At 41.8% G+C, this 17,391-nt stretch overlaps 1 protein-coding gene across 3 annotated transcripts in view; it reads right to left on the bottom strand.

Moving 5' to 3' along the window:
* Nucleotides 1–17,391, bottom strand: part of TLCD4 (TLC domain containing 4) — a 75,662-nt gene that overhangs the window by 11,625 nt on the left and 46,646 nt on the right. For all 3 annotated transcript variants that reach the window (XM_053591030.1, XM_053591031.1, XM_053591032.1), the window contains exon 6: nt 12,721–12,794. In XM_053591030.1, the coding sequence (XP_053447005.1) occupies nt 12,721–12,794 (74 nt within the window). The remainder of the gene's footprint in view (nt 1–12,720; nt 12,795–17,391) is intronic.

Genomic DNA, 17,391 nt, shown 5'->3' with positions numbered 1-17,391 from the left:
CATAGAAGGGACATTTCTTAAACTAATAGAGGCCATCTACAGCAAACCCACAGCCAATATCATATTGAATGGAGTTAAATTGAAATCATTTCCACTTAGATCAGGAACCAGGCAAGGTTGCCCATTGGCTCCATTGCTCTTTAACATTGTAATGGAAGTTTTAGCCATTGCAATTAGGGAAGAAAAGGCGATCAAGGGTATCCACATAGGGTCAGAAGAGATCAAACTTTCACTCTTCGCAGATGATATGATCGTATACCTGGAAAACACTAGGGATTCTACTACAAAACTTTTAGAAGTGATCAAGGAATATAGCAATGTCTCAGGCTACAAAATCAACACCCATAAATCTGTAGCCTCTACATATACCAACAATAACCAAGCTGAACAAACAGTCAAGGACTCTATTCCTTTCAAAGTAGTGCCAAAGAAGATGAAATATTTGAGAGTATACCTAACAAAGGACGTGAAAGATCTCTACAAAGAGAACTATGAAACTCTAAGAAAAGAGATAGCCGAAGATGTTAACAGATGGACAAACATACCATGCTCATGGCTGGGAAGAATCAACATTGTTAAAATGTCCATACTGCCCAAAGCAATATATAATTTTAATGCAATTCCTATTAAAGCTCCATTGTCATACTTTAAAGATCTTGAAAAAATAATACTTTGTTTTATATGGAATCAGAAAAAACCTCGAATAGCCAAAACATTACCGAGCAATAAAAACAAAGCAGGAGAAATCACGCTACCAGACCTGAGACTGTAGTGTAAATCCATAGTGATCAAAACAGCATGGTACTGGCACAAAAGCAGAGAAGTAGATGTCTGGAACAGAATAGAGAATCAAGAGATGGATCCAGCTACTTACCGTTATTTGATCTTTGACAAGCCAATTAAAAACATTCAGTGGGAAAAAGATTCCCTATTTAACAAATGGTGCTGGGTAAACTGGCTGGCAACCTGTAGAAGATTGAAACTGGACCCACACCTTTCACCATTAACTAAGATAGACTCTCACTGGATAAAAGATTTAAAATTAAGACATGAAACTATAAAAATACTTGAAGAAAGTGCAGGGAAAACTCTTGAAGGAATCAGCCTGGGTGAATATTTTATGAGGAGGAATCCCCAGGCAATTGAAGCAGTATCAAAAATACACTACTGGGACCTGATCAAACTAAAAAGCTTCAGCACAGCCAAGAACATAGTGAGTAAAGCAAGCAGACAGCCCTCAGAATGGGAGAAAATATTTGCAGGTTATACCTCCGATAAAGGTCTAATAACCAGAATCCACAGAGAACTCAAACGTATTAACAAGAAAAGAACACGTGACCCCATCTCAGGGTGGGCAAGAGACTTGAAGAGAAACTTCTCTAAAGAAGACCGACACAAGATCTACAAACACATGGAAAAAAGCTCATCGTCCTTAATCAGAGAAATGCAAATCAAAACTACTCCGAGATATCACCTAACCCCAGTAACAGTAGTCCACATAACAAAATCCCAAAACCAGAAATGTTGGCATGGATGTGGAGGAAAGGGCACACTTCTACACTGCTTGTGGGAATGCCCACTAATATGTTCCTTCTGAAAGGATGTTTGGAGAATAGAGACCTAAAAATAGACCTGCCATTCGATCCTATAATTCCTTTACTAGATTTATACCCAGAAGACCAAAAGTCACAATATAACAAAGACATCTGTATCAGAATGTTTATTGCAGCCCAATTCAGAATTGCTAAGTCATGGAAGAAGCCCAAGTGCCCATCAACCCACGAATGGACTAGCAAATTGTGGTACATGTATACCATGGAATACTATGCAGCCTAAAAGAAAGATGGAGACTTTACCTCTTTCATGTTTACATGGATGGAGCTGGAACATATTCTTCTTAGCAAAGTATCTCAGGAATGGAAGAAAAAGTATCCAATGTACTCAGCCCTACTATGAAGCTAAATTATAGCTTTCACATGAAGACTATGACCCAACTATAGCACAAGACTATGGGGAAAGAGCCAAGGAAGGGGAAGGGAGGGGGGAGGTTTAAAAAAAAAAAAAGAAAGAAAGAAAAATTAATACTTCATTTTATATGGAATCAGAAAAAACCTCGAACAGCCAAGACATTACTCAGAAATAAAAACAAAGCAGGAGGAATCACGCTACCCAAGCTCAGACTATACTATATATCGATAGTGATCAAAACAGCATGATATTGGCACAAAAACAGAGAAGTAGATGTCTGGAACAAAATAGAGAACCAAGAGATGAATCCAGCTACTTACAGTTATCTGATCTTTGACAAGCCAATTAAAAACGTTCAGTGGGGAAAAGATTCCCTATTTAACAAATGGTGCTGGGTGAACTGGCTGGCAACCTGTAGAAGACTGAAAGTGGACCCACATCGTTCACCATTAACTAAGATAGACTCTCACTGTATTAAAGATTCAAACTTAAGACATGAAACTATAAAAATACTGGAAGAGAGGGCAGGGAAAACCCTTGAAGAAATCAATCTGGGCGAGTATTTTATGAGGAGGACCCCCTGGGCAATTGAAGCAACTTCAAAAATACACTACTGGGACCTGATCAAACTAAAAAGCTTCTGCACAGCCAAGAACACAGTAAGTAAAGCAAGCAAACACCCCTCAGAATGGGATAAGATATGTGTAGGTTATGTCCCTGACAAATGTTTAATAACCAGAATCCACAGAGAACTCTAACATATAAGCAAGAAAAGAACAAGTGATCCCATAGCAGGCTGGGCAAGGGACTTGAAGAGAAACTTCTCTGAAGAAGACAGGCGCATGGCCTACAGACATATGAAAAAATGCTCATCATCTTTAATCATCAGAGAAATGCAAATCAAAACTACCTTGAGATATCATCTAACTCCAGTGAGACTAGCCTATATCACAAAATCCCAATACCACAGATGTTGGTGTGGATGTAGAGAAAAGGGAACACTTCTACACTGCTGGTGGGAAGCAATTAATACATTCCTTTTGGAAAGATGTTTGGAGAACACTTAGAGATCTAAAAATAGATCTGCCATTCAATCCTATAATTCCTCTACTAGGTATATACCCAGAAGACCAAAAGGCACATTATAACAAAGATATTTGCACCAGAATGTTCATTGCAGCCCAATTCATAATTGCTAAGTCATGGAAAAAGCCCAAGTGCCCATCAATCCACAAATGGATTAATAAATTGTGGTATATATACACCATGAAATACTATGCAGCCTTAAAGAAAGATGGAGACTTTACCTCTTTCACGTTTACATGGATGGAGCTGGCACATATTCTTCTTAGCAAAGTATCTCAAGAATGGGAGAAAAAGTATCCAATGTACTCAGCCCTACTATGAAACTAATTTATGGCTTTCACATGAAAGCTATAACCCAGTTATAACCTAAGAATAAGGGGAAGGGGAAGGGGAGAGGGAGCGGAGGGAGAGGGGAGGATGGGCAGAAGGAGGGTGATTGGTGGGATTACACCTGCGGTGCATCTTACAAGGGTACATGTGAAACTTAGTAAATGTAGAATATAATTGTCTTAACACAATAACTAAGAAAATGCCAGGAAGGCTACGTCAACCAGTGTGATGAAAATGTGTCAAACGGTCTATAAAACCAGTATATGGTGCCCCATGATCACATTAATGTACACAGCTATGATTTAATATTAATCAAAAAAAAAGTGTAATAGCTGTCCCGAGGAAAAACCCTGGGACAATGGCTTGCACTGTAAGGTAAACTATCTGGCCTTTCTGTGGTACACCATTTTTATTTAAAAAAACAAATATAGTGGCTTAAGCATTTGGCAGGTATTATCTCCAAAAAAGAACAGATCAGGCTCATCACTTCAAGGAAAGAAACTGACAGTATTTGTAGCAAATGACAAAATTTGAACTTTCAAGTGAAAATCGAATTTTGGAAAATTTGTATCTGCCACAGTGAGCTTGTAAGCCTCCCAATAGTAAAGGGCTTTTGCAACAAGACCTCAAGTGATATTAACCAATGTGGGTATGTTTTTTTGTCATCTAATAAATGTGTTAATATTTTGAAAACCTACACAATTCAGTGAACCAATATTTTTCCAATGACAAGACATGATGAATCAAAATTATGCACAGGTAAAATATTCAAAGCCCAAGGGAAACCAATGGATTTGAATGTGGAGAGTAGGAAACACGCATTGATCTGCTTTCAGAGTCCACATTTAAGTACCCTTTAAGAAGCCACCTCTTGGTATATTTCAGTGAATATTCACAATTATGTGAAAAGACTACTAAAATACTCCCCCCTTTTCCTACTACATTATTAGTTCTGGGAAGCTGGATGTTTTTCATATGTTTCAGCCAAAACGATGTATCACAAAAAGATTGAAAGCAGACGGAGACTTGAGGATCCAGATGAATTCATGCGTTCCAGACAGTAAAGAAATTTGGGAAAATGTGAAACGATGAAACTCTTCCCAGTGAAATTTTTGTTCGTTTTTGGCAATGTATTTTTCATGTACACACATAAACATGCTCTGTTAACATTTAATATTGTTAGTATTAAATAACAAATTCTTTAAAGTATCTACATTTTAATTTCCAATATGATAAATATCAATAGATACAACTCACAGGAAAAAAAATAATTGGGGTTCCTCAATAATTTATGAGACCAGCAAGTTTGAGAACCGTTGTTTATAACATTACTACCAGCGCTTTGGGGGGGGGGGGAGAGCGGGGTCCTTTTTCAGATAATGTCATGGTTTACTACCTCATTATTTTATATTTTTTAGCATTATTTTCTGAAACACAGACAAGAAGCAGACACTACATCTGAAGCTCCCTGGGAAATTTAGGTACTAAAGAAGTATTTAAAGAATGTACTCAGTACTATTTTGAAACCAATATATAATCACACACACTTTCATACAAAAGATAAAACACAGCTTTAGCCCAGGATGAAGGAGGAAAGGGGGAGAGGGGAAAGGAGAGAGGCCAGGTGGAGGGAGGGTAATAGGTGGGACCTCACCTATGGTGCATATTGCAAGGGTACACGTCAAATCTCTTAAGAGTAGAGTATAAATGTCTTAACACAATAATTACGTGAGTGAGGTGAAGGCGATGTTAACCAGTTTGATGTAAGCATTCCAAATTGTATATAAAATTAGCACATTGAACCCCATAAATGCATTAATGTACACAGTTATGATTTAATAAAAAAATTGTTAAAAAATCATAAAAGCTATTTCTGACAGGAGATGTGATCCAAAAAAATGTATTTAATAAATACTGAAGCAAAATAAAGCTGCAAAGTTTTTATAAGGTATTCCCTTTTAATAAAATTCATTTAAAGTATCTCCTCGTAACACATAAGACCTTTATGCTAGAAAGAAATTACGGCCATTAAATTATTTTTTCCAAAAGAAACCTAGCACGTGGGTATTACTCAGCAGCAGAAATTTACTTGAAGCCAGGTGGTGAGACTTTATTTCAATCCTCTTTTACTTTATATCCTACCATACAGATCCTATGTGCCTTCTTAAATCATACAAAGCTCTAAAATAGAACATATAATCTCCTTGCTGCCCCTTAACTTAGAAAGGATTCCAAGCTTTCAATAAATGTATAGTATAACTTTTTACTTTAAAATTAAAGAATAAAACTATCTCAAATTTTATGATTTCTTAAAAAGAGTTGCAAACAAAAAGAAACAAGAGGTTCCTGTGTCAAAGGTAGCTTTTTCCTGACTCAAAATCTGAATCATATTCAAGAGACAGAATTTGCTAAAACTTAAACGCATTGCCTCTTGCAAGTTCATTCATTCACAAAGCAAGGCAATGGCTACTACGTAGCGGATAAGGCATAGATGCTGCACCACGCAGCATCATTTAACAACACATGGCCCCTGACTTAGATGTTAATGATGGAAGTGGTCCCTGGGTTGAATCTTGTATAAAGAGTGAGATGACGGGCAACCCTGGCACGCGGACCAACTGGTATGAGAGGAGAGTTTGAGGAACCGTGGCAGAAGATAAGACGCTTTCTGTGTCACATCACAGAGCTCGTATTATATCCTGCGCGCGGCAGAGCCGCTGAGAGTTTTCACGCGGCAGAGCTGCCTGTGATCCTCAGTGTGGAAGAGCTCGTATTATATCCTGCGGGCGGCAGAGCTGCCTGTGATCCTCAGTGTGGAAGAGCTCGTATTACATCCTGCACGCGGCAGAGCCGCTGAGAGGTTTCACGCGGCAGAGCTGCCTGTGATCCTCAGCGTGGAAGAGCTCGTATTATATCCTGCGCGCGGCAGAGCTGCCTGTGATCCTCAGTGTGGAAGAGCTCGTATTATATCCTGCGGGCGGCAGAGCCGCTGAGAGGTTTCACGCGGCAGAGCTGCCTGTGATCCTCACTGTGGAAGAGCTCGTATTACATCCTGCACGCAGCAGAGCCGCTGAGAGGTTTCACGCGGCAGAGCTGCCTGTGATCCTCACTGTGGAAGAGCTCGTATTACATCCTGCGCGCGGCAGAGCCGCTGAGAGTTTTCACGCGGCAGAGCTGCCTGTGATCCTCAGTGTGGAAGAGCTCGTATTATATCCTGCGCGCGGCAGAGCTGCCTGTGATCCTCAGTGTGGAAGAGCTCGTATTATATCCTGCGCGCGGCAGAGCCGCTGAGAGGTTTCACGCGGCAGAGCTGCCTGTGATCCTCAGTGTGGAAGAGCTCGTATTATATCCTGCACACAGCAGAGCCGCTGAGAGGTTTCACGCGGCAGAGCTGCCTGTGATCCTCAGTGTGGAAGAGCTCGTATTATATCCTGCACACAGCAGAGCCGCTGAGAGTTTTCACGCGGCAGAGCTGCCTGTGATCCTCAGTGTGGAAGAGCTCGTATTACATCCTGCACGCGGCAGAGCTGCCTGTGATCCTCACTGTGGAAGAGCTTGTATTATATCCTGCACGCGGCAGAGCCGCTGAGAGTTTTCACGCGGCAGAGCTGCCTGTGATCCTCAGTGTGGAAGAGCTCGTATTACATCCTGCACGCGGCAGAGCTGCCTGTGATCCTCACTGTGGAAGAGCTCGTATTACATCCTGCGCGCGGCAGAGCCGCTGAGAGTTTTCACGCGGCAGAGCTGCCTGTGATCCTCAGTGTGGAAGAGCTCGTATTACATCCTGCACGCGGCAGAGCTGCCTGTGATCCTCACTGTGGAAGAGCTTGTATTATATCCTGCGCGCGGCAGAGCCGCTGAGAGTTTTCACGCGGCAGAGCTGCCTGTGATCCTCAGCGTGGAAGAGCTCGTATTACATCCTGCACGAGGCAGAGCTGCCTGTGATCCTCACTGTGGAAGAGCTCGTATTATATCCTGCACGCGGCAGAGCCGCTGAGAGTTTTCACGCGGCAGAGCTGCCTGTGATCCTCAGCGTGGAAGAGCTCGTATTACATCCTGCACGAGGCAGAGCTGCCTGTGATCCTCAGTGTGGAAGAGCTCGTATTATATCCTGCGCGCGGCAGAGCCGCTGAGAGTTTTCACGCGGCAGAGCTGCCTGTGATCCTCAGCGTGGAAGAGCTCGTATTACATCCTGCACGAGGCAGAGCTGCCTGTGATCCTCACTGTGGAAGAGCTTGTATTATATCCTGCGCGCGGCAGAGCCGCTGAGAGTTTTCACGCGGCAGAGCTGCCTGTGATCCTCAGCGTGGAAGAGCTCGTATTACATCCTGCACGAGGCAGAGCTGCCTGTGATCCTCACTGTGGAAGAGCTTGTATTATATCCTGCGCGCGGCAGAGCCGCTGAGAGTTTTCACGCGGCAGAGCTGCCTGTGATCCTCACTGTGGAAGAGCTCGTATTACATCCTGCACGCGGCAGAGCCGCTGAGAGTTTTCACGCGGCAGAGCTGCCTGTGATCCTCAGTGTGGAAGAGCTCGTATTACATCCTGCACGCGGCAGAGCTGCCTGTGATCCTCACTGTGGAAGAGCTTGTATTATATCCTGCGCGCGGCAGAGCCGCTGAGAGTTTTCACGCGGCAGAGCTGCCTGTGATCCTCACTGTGGAAGAGCTCGTATTATATCCTGCGCGCGGCAGAGCCGCTGAGAGTTTTCACGCGGCAGAGCTGCCTGTGATCCTCACTGTGGAAGAGCTCGTATTATATCCTGCGCGCGGCAGAGCCGCTGAGAGGTTTCACGCGGCAGAGCTGCCTGTGATCCTCAGTGTGGAAGAGCTCGTATTACATCCTGCACGCGGCAGAGCTGCCTGTGATCCTCACTGTGGAAGAGCTCGTATTATATCCTGCACGCGGCAGAGCCGCTGAGAGGTTTCACGCGGCAGAGCTGCCTGTGATCCTCAGTGTGGAAGAGCTCGTATTACATCCTGCACGCGGCAGAGCTGCCTGTGATCCTCACTGTGGAAGAGCTCGTATTATATCCTGCGCGCGGCAGAGCCGCTGAGAGGTTTCACGCGGCAGAGCTGCCTGTGATCCTCAGCGTGGAAGAGCTCGTATTATATCCTGCGCGCGGCAGAGCCGCTGAGAGGTTTCACGCGGCAGAGCTGCCTGTGATCCTCAGTGTGGAAGATGACACTACAGAAGAGAGATGTACAGGGGTCGGGGCAGGAGGCAGGAGATGTTCTAGAGCAGGGCCAGAAACTTTGTCCACAGAAAGCCAGATAGTGGACATTAAAGCAATAGCCCTTGGAGGCTGCAAGTTCTCTCCACTCTGCTGCTAGAGGGCAAGAGCCGTTATGGCAGACAAGCGATGGTGACTTTGGTCCAATGGGTCTGGCCCTCGAGTCACTGTTTGCCAACCTGGCCCAGAGCAGCACCACCCAAAAGAACTTTGCACAACCACAAAGATGCAGAAGCTCTACTACTGGTGTGTTGCTCAGTGCAGCAGCCACGAGACACAAGGAGCCAGGAGGCGTGGGAAATGCCGAACGTCAGACTGAGGGATTGAATTTTTTATTTTTATTTCACTTTACATTATTTAAATCTAGTCATTATGTGGCTTGTGACTACCCTACTGAACAGCACAGAGTGAGAAGCTGGTAAGACATGACCAAGTAGGGCACAGACAGCAGAGATGGGGAAGAGGTGGCTAAGGTGGGGAACATTCAGGGGGTGATACGGTGCCCAGTGACGCAGCAAATTACAGGTGAGGGAAGCCAGTCAACCGATCAAGAGTCAAGGGTCAAGGGGTCAAGGGTCAAGCAGGGTGACTGAGTGGAAAGCTGAACGAGAGCGCACAGGGGAAACACGCTGCGTTGCTTTACACACGTTGAACTTGATATGCTACCTGAGAAAAAACGCCTGACCAGAGTATAAAGAAGGAGGCAATACCAAATATGCTCTTCTTTATAGAGAAAATAACTGGTACAGGGATATTAAGTAACTTGTCCAAGGTCACAGCAACTATGTGGCAAAGTTGAATTGCAACTTGAGTTTATCTACTAATGCCTTCCCCCCCCCCCCCCCCCCCCGCACTCCAAGCCCTGGTTAATCATTTTTCTATTTTTTGTCTCTATGCTTTTGACTACTCTTTATGATGTATATGAATGGAATCATATGAAATCTGACTAGTTTGCAAACTTGCCACCGTGCCCTTACTGGCAGCATTGTACAAACACTCAGTGAGGTTTCCTAACCTGGGCGTATCGGTATCTCACAGCTGTGTTTGTGTTGACATGTGGGAAAGTCTTACTGAGTCACATTCACTACTGTTGTTGCATGTTTTTTCTATGCTGTTTTCAAGATTGTCAGAGCCTGTTAGAGCAACATTCATAAATTTCTTGTTAAACTTGGCAAGAGTGGAAGTGAAATCAGGGACATATTAGTCCCAGTTTATGGGGATAACACCAAGAAGATAACAGCAGTGTACACATGGATTGAACACTCTCACTGATGAAGAGAGGTCAAGGTGGATAGTAACCAGCAGAACTGATGAACACACTCCAAAAATCTGTCATATTGTGAGTCAAAATCATTGGTTGATTGTGAGTAGCACAGCAGATAAAATAAACATTGATGGAGAAACAATTAGGAAAATCTTAGCCGAAAATCGTGGCCAACAATGCATGGCTCTTGCGTGCTGACAACACACCAGTTCACACACTACTGTCTGGAAGGGAGTTTTTAGCCAGTAAACAAATAACTATATTGGAACATTCTCCCTACCCACCTGATATGCCCCCCAGTGCCTTTTCTCTTTACCTGAAGATAAAGGAAATATTGAAAGGAAGACATTTTTATGACATTCAAGGGTAATACAATGACAGCCCTGATGTTCACTCCAGAAAAAGATTACCAAATTGCTTTGAAGAATGGATTAGGCACTGGTGTCAGGACAGTTTCCCATGGAAAGTACTTCGAAAGTGACTGGTGGTACTCAGCAATGAGGTATGTAATACCTTCTCTGGGATAAGATTACAAACTTAACTGTCTGAACTTGTATGTTGTGTGTATTTGAAATAAAAGTACTCTTTTGAAATTTAAAATTACAATGATAAAAAGATTTTTTTTCTTTAATGAGAGACTGAGATAAAGTTAATACCAGAATTTGGAGACAGAAGTTAGTGTTACAAACTGGACCCGAGATGAGCCAGAGTGACGCTTATTCTTTTCCATGAAGAACCCCACTGAACTCTAAGATACAGTGAACACGGCTCCTCTTGCAGTATACATCATGAAGAGTGAAAGAAAGAAAGCACTGGCACCAATTATTAAGAATTCTTCATTCTACAAAAAGAGTGGGGTTCAAAAGCTAACACCACCACTTCCTAGCTCGAAAACCTTAGACAAACTGACCTCTCCAAGGCTCACATCCCATACTTGTACAATGGTGATGACAACACATGTCCCAGATCCAAATCTTTTATATAGTACCTTTAGGATCTTGGGGAAATAATTTCCCCAAACTAAAAATAAACAGCACAACTTTAAAATAATGAATGATAAATGGTACTGGGAAAATTGGATAGCCACATGCAGAAGAATGAAACAGTTAAATATGGCTCAGCGCCTGTAGCACAGTGTATGTGCCAGCCACATACACTGAGGCTGGCAGATTCGAACCTGGCCAGGAGCAACTGAACAACGACAATTGCAACAAAAAATAGCCGGGTGTTGTGGCAAGTGCCTGTTGTCCCAGCTACTTGGGAGGCTGAGGCAAGAGAATCGCTGAAGCCCAAGAGTCGGAGGTTGCTGTGAGCTGTGACATCACGGCACTCTACCAAGGGCACACAGTAAAACTGTCTCAAAAAAAAAAAAAAAAAAGTTATCTATATCTCTCACCACTCATAAACATTAATTTGAGATGGATATAAGACTTAAATGTAAGACATGAAACCATAAGAATGTGAGAAGAAAACGTTGGAAAAACTCTTCTCGTTATTAGAAAAGACAAAGAATTTATGAAGAAGACCCCAATGGCAATCATAGCAATGACAAAAATAAATAAATGGGACTTTATTAAATTAAAAGGCTTCTGAGCAGCTAACGAAATAATCAACAGAACATATATACCACCTATAGAATGGGGGGAAATATTCACAAGCTATACATCTGATAAAGGGCAAATACCGAAAATCTATAAAGAATTAAGCAAATCAGCAAAAAAAAAAATAAAACCAACTCCATTAAAATGTGAGCAAAAGATATAAACAGAAGCTTTACAAAAGATAAGTGGCCAATAAACATGAAAATATGTACAATGTGACTCATCAATTAAAACCACAATGAGATATCACTTTGCCCCAGTTAGAATGGCTTTTATTAAAAAGCCCAAAAACAATAGTTGCTGGGATGGATGCAGAGAAAGGAATGCTTATACACTGTTGGTGGGATTGCAAATTAATACAACCTCTAAGGAAACAGTATGGAGATTCCCCAAAGAACTAAAAGCAGACCTACCTTTTGATCTAGCAATCCTACTACTGGGTATTTACCTAAAGGAAAAGTAGTCATTTTATCAAAAAGATACCTGCCCACCTTTCCAATTCACAATTGTAAAGATGTGGACTCAGGGCGGCGTCTGTGGCTCAGTGAGCAGGGCGCTGGCCCCATATGCCGAGGGTGGCGGGTTCAAACCCAGCCCCGGCCAAACTGCAACCAAAAAATAGCCGGGCGTTGTGGCGGGCGCCTGTAGTCCCAGCTACTCGGGAGGCTGAGGCAGGAGAATCGCCTAAGCCCAAGAGTTGGAGGTTGCTGTGAGCCGTGTGACGCCACGGCACTCTACCAAGGGCGGTACAGTAAAACTCTGTCTCTACAAAAAAAAAAAAAAAAAAAAGATGTGGACTCAACCCACATGCCTGTGAATTCATGTGTGGATTAACAAAATGCGGTATATGTACTCTATGGAATATTACTCAGCTATAACGAAGGATGAATTAATCCCTTTTGAAACAATCTGGATGGAACTGGAGACCATTATCCTAAGTGAACTACCTGAAGAATAGAAAAACAAACACCACACGTACTCACTGTTAAATTGGAAGTAACCCATGACCACACGTGTGCACAGAGGGAAGTAAAACTCAGTGGAAATTAAGCAGGATGGGCAAAAGCCTAGCTAATGGGTGCAAGGAAGGCTATCCGAGTGATGGGCACACTTCTAACCCTGACTCGAGTATTACAAGAGCAGTCCACGTAACCAAAACCATCCGTATCCCAGTAACACTGTGATATAAAATACTTTAAAAATTTAAAATAAAATAATTAAAGAAATCAGTAACCCACCGTTGATTCACAAAAGGGCTGGAAAGCTCTGCAAGCAGGCGAAAATTCCCAATGTATGCCAGCACTCCATCTTTCTAGACGATAAACACAAAAAACAATATCAAAAATTGTAAATACTGAAGAAATAGTCAATAGTCACTCAGTGGTAACATGGCAAAACCAGGACAGCTATGGGCAGACCACTCCCATCTTTATTTTCCTATAAATTCATTGTAATACATAGTAGAAATCACATGTGCAGCTAGGAAACAAGAAGAATGAGAAAATTACAAACATCTGACCTCTTAGCCAGCAAAAAGAAGTACTTTAAAGATACACTAATAATAAACAAATTGTCATGTCTATTTCAAACTCCTGGATATTGTATGTGCTTTTTTAATGAAATAATTTGGTGACTTGTTCAAAGTTTAGGTGAATTTTACCCCCAAATTTGGTTGAAATATTTAAGTTAAGAAGAGTTTGGAAGAAGTAACTGTGTTCAACTGCAGATAATCCAAGCAAAAAAGAAATCTATAATGTTCTGTTTTTCTTTTCCTCCAGTTGAATTTTTCAATGAATTAGGGCAGGGGAGAAATTTGAAAAGAGGATACGAGAACATAACTCTTGGGGGTGGGGGGGTGAAAATTCAAAGATAAAGTTTTTTTAGTGGTATTCTTACTTGAACCAGATATAAAAACATTTTAAATGTTTTTATTAGCATGATCCTTCACTATAATGGATTCATGTATATAATAAACTTGCACTATTTGTTTCTAAAAGATAAATCCTCCGATTTAAAACACTGCCCTTTTCCTCTAAGTTTAAGGCAGTTCTTTCCATCTATTTTTCTGACAATTTTCTTCTTTGATTGATTTGTTGTTTTAAGTCTACAACATTCTATAAAACAGCGTCTGATGTTTAAAGAATACGTCAGAACAGACGGGGGCAAATATCACGTGTCCCTAACAGAGGATAAATTTGAAAACAGCTTTCCTTGTTTAGCTGATACAATGTGCCACTGGCACAAATGCAGTGTGGTCATCTACCACCTCCAGGTCATTCTTCCTTTTCATACACTGTTAAACCTAAAGGCAAAACTTAACATATTTATCGCTCTTACGTTCCATCTACTTTCAGCCCATTATTCTAGTATAAAGCCTGTTTTAAAATGTGATTCATTGTCTAACATATTATTAGTTCTCCTTCCTAATTGTCTTTTAGTCATTTAATAAGCTTTTTAAAAACGTTTTTATTGTGACAAAATGCTTATAAAATTTACTCTTGGCAAACTTTGTTTTTTATTTGAGACAGAGTCTCAACCTGTCACCCTCAGTAGAATGCTGTGACATCACAGCTCACAGCAACCTCAAACTCTTGGGCTTAAGCGATTCTCTTGCCTCAGCCTCCCAAGTAGCCACAACACCCAGCTATTTTTTTTGTTGCAATTATCATTGTTGTTTTAGCTGGCCCAGGATGGGTTTGAACCCGCCAGCCTCAGTATATACGGCCGGAGCCCTACTCACTGAGCTACAGGCGCAGCCCTATTCTTGGCAACTTTTAAGTGTACAGATTCAGTGGCATTAAATATCTGCATACTGCTGTGCAAAAATCGCCACTATCCATCTCCAAAATGTTTTCATCTTCCCCAAATGAAACTGTGTACGGATTAAGCAATTCCTCTGCATTGCCCTCTCTGTCCAGATCCTGGGAACCACTCTCTTATTTTCTGTCTCAAAGAATTTGTTTCTTCCAAGTAATGCATATAACCAAAGACATATGATAAAATTGCTTTTTAAAATCTAATTAAGAGCAAATTATTGAGTTGGGTAGACATGGCAGTCTTCTTGGCTGACATCTACTTTATCAGAACATACCAAGTCCAATCAATCAAGTGCTTGCATTCCTCACATTGAAAAGAAAATAAGGGGCGGCGCCTGTGGCTCAGTGAGGAGGGCGCCGGCCCCATATACCGAGGGTGGCGGGTTCAAACCCAGCCCCGGCCAAACTGCAACCAAAAAATAGCCGGGCGTTGTGGCGGGCGCCTGTAGTCCCAGCTGCTCGGGAGGCTGAGGCAAGAGAATCGCGTAAGCCCAAGAGTTAGAGATTGCTGTGAGCCGTGTGACGCCACGGCACTCTACCCGAGGGCGGTACAGTGAGACTCTGTCTCTACAAAAAAAAAAAAAAAAGAGAGAAAAGAAAATAAGATTCAGGGCAGCGCCTGTGGCTCAGTCAGTAGGGCGCCGGCCCCCTATACCGAGGTGGTGGATTCAAACCCGGCCCCAGCTGAACTGCAACCAAAAAAAAAAAAAAAAAATAGCCAGGCGTTGTGGCGGGCGCCTGTAGTCCCAGCTACTCGGGAGGCTGAGGCAAGAGAATCGCGTAAGCCCAGGAGTTGGAGGTTGCCGTGAGTCCCCTGACGTCATGGCACTCTACCGAGTGAGACTCTGTCTCTACAAAAAAAAAAAAAAAAAAAAAAAGATTCAAGGGCGGCGCCTGTGGCTCAGTGAGTAGGGCGCCGGCCCCATATGCCGAGGGTGGCGGGTTCGGACCCAGCCCCGGCCAAACTGCAACCAAAAAAAAATAGCCGGGCATTGTGGCGGGCGCCTGTAGTCCCAGCTGCTCGGGAGGCTGAGGCAAGAGAATCGCGTAAGCCCAAGAGTTAGAGGTTGCTGTGAGCCGTGTGACGCCACGGCACTCTACCCGAGGGCGGTACAGTGAGACTCTGTCTCTACAAAAAAAAAAAAAAAAAAAGATTCAAAAAGCAAACCCGGAGAAAGGGAAATAGCTTTGCTCAGGTAATTCCACTACATTAATCTGTGCCCACAGAGGAATGTGAAATAGTAACCACAGTACAAGGCAGGCAGGTAGAGCTAGACTTGAACTTCTCCTAAACCAACACTGAGGAATGTATTGCAGGAGCTTTCTTATGTTTGGAAATTATAGGAATAGGCACATCAGATACTGTATATAAAAAGTGTTTAAAAAATATTAAAACAAATTCTAAAACAAAAAAACACAGGTACATTCATGTATATGCATATAAACGTAACACTTTTTGTACGTAAATATTTGACACATATTTTGTTGAAGAATGACTGCTTAACATTGATGCCAATCCCTCAATACATATGTATGTGGTAAGAGAAAGTAACTGTGGATTTGTGCTTTCGTATAGATTTCTATTAAGGGAATGGTAGAAATTCCCAAGCCTTACTTCTGCCAGTCTATTGCTCATTACTATATAAGAAAGTTTAAAATCTTTTATTTTAGCAGGAAAAATGATTTAGCATGTCATTTGAGTTGTTAAAATATTTTTCATTGATTAAACGATTAACATATTTTGTTTTTTTAGGTTTCCTTTTTTTTTTTTTTATTGTTGGGGATTCATTGAGGGTACAATAAGCCAGGTTACACTGATCGCATTTGTTAGGTAAAGTCCCTCTTGCAATCATGTCACGATTAACATATTTTACTAAATGTAAATTTAGCAGGAAAAAGAAATCGCACAAACCTTGCTTGAAGAGAAAGGGAAGAGGGAGGGGGGCGGGGCCTTGGTGTGCCTTGGCGGGGCCTTGTCTTTTGGGGATAAGACACGATTGCAAGAGGGACTTTACCTAACAAATGCAATCAGTGTAACCTGGCTTATTATACCTTCAATGAATCCCCAACAATGAAAAAATAAATTAAAAATAAATAAAATAAATAATGTTAGATGGCTACTTCTATCACCTACGTAACTTTTTTTCCTTTTTTTTATTGTTAAATCATAGCTGTGTACATTAGTACAATCAAGGGGTACAATGTGCTGGTTTCATATACAATCTGAAATATTCTAATCAAACTGTTCAACGTAGCCTTCATGGCATTTTCTTCATGGTTATTGTATGTAGACATTTGTATTCTGCATTTAGTAGGTTTTGCTTGTACCCATTCTAAGATGCACCGTAGATGAGGCCCCACTATGTTCTTGGCTGTGCAGAAGCTTTTTAGTTTGATCAGGTCCCAGTAGTGTATTTTTGATACTGCTTCAATTGCCTGGGGGGGAGTCCTCATAAAATATTCACCCAGGCCGATTCCTTCAAGAGTTTTCCCTGCACTTTCTTCAAGTATTTTTATAGTTTCATGTCTTAAGTTTAAATCTTTAATACAGTGAGAGTCTATCTTAGTTAATGGTGAAAGGTGTGGGTCCAGTTTCAGTCTTCTACAGGTTGCCAGCCAGTTCACCCAGCACCATTTGTTAAATGGGGAATCTTTTCCCCACTGAATGTTTTTAATTGGTTTGTCAAAGATCAAATAGCGGTAAGTAGCTGAATCTCTTGGTTCTCTATTCTCTTCCAGACATCTACTTCTCTGTTTTTGTGCCAATACCATGCTGTTTTGATCACTATCGATTTATAGTACAGTCTCAAGTCTGGTAGCGTGATTGCTCCTGCTGTGTTTTTATTGCTGAGTAATGTTTTGGCTATTCGAGGTTTTTTCTGATTCCATATAAAATGAAGCATTATTTTTCAAGATCTTTAAAATATGACAATGGAGCTTTGATAGGAATTGCATGAAGATTATATATTGCTTTGGGTAGTATAGACATTTTAACAATGTTGATTCTTCCCAGCCATGAGCATGGTATGTTTTTCCATCTGTTAACATTTTCACCTATTTCTTTTCTTAAAGTTTCGTAGTTCTCTTTGTAGA

This window comes from Nycticebus coucang, chromosome 5, assembly GCF_027406575.1.
Source record: "Nycticebus coucang isolate mNycCou1 chromosome 5, mNycCou1.pri, whole genome shotgun sequence".
NCBI classification, from domain to species: Eukaryota; Metazoa; Chordata; class Mammalia; order Primates; family Lorisidae; genus Nycticebus; species Nycticebus coucang.
Note: the sequence above shows the minus strand (reverse complement) of the source record. Positions and strands in the feature narration are given on the sequence as shown.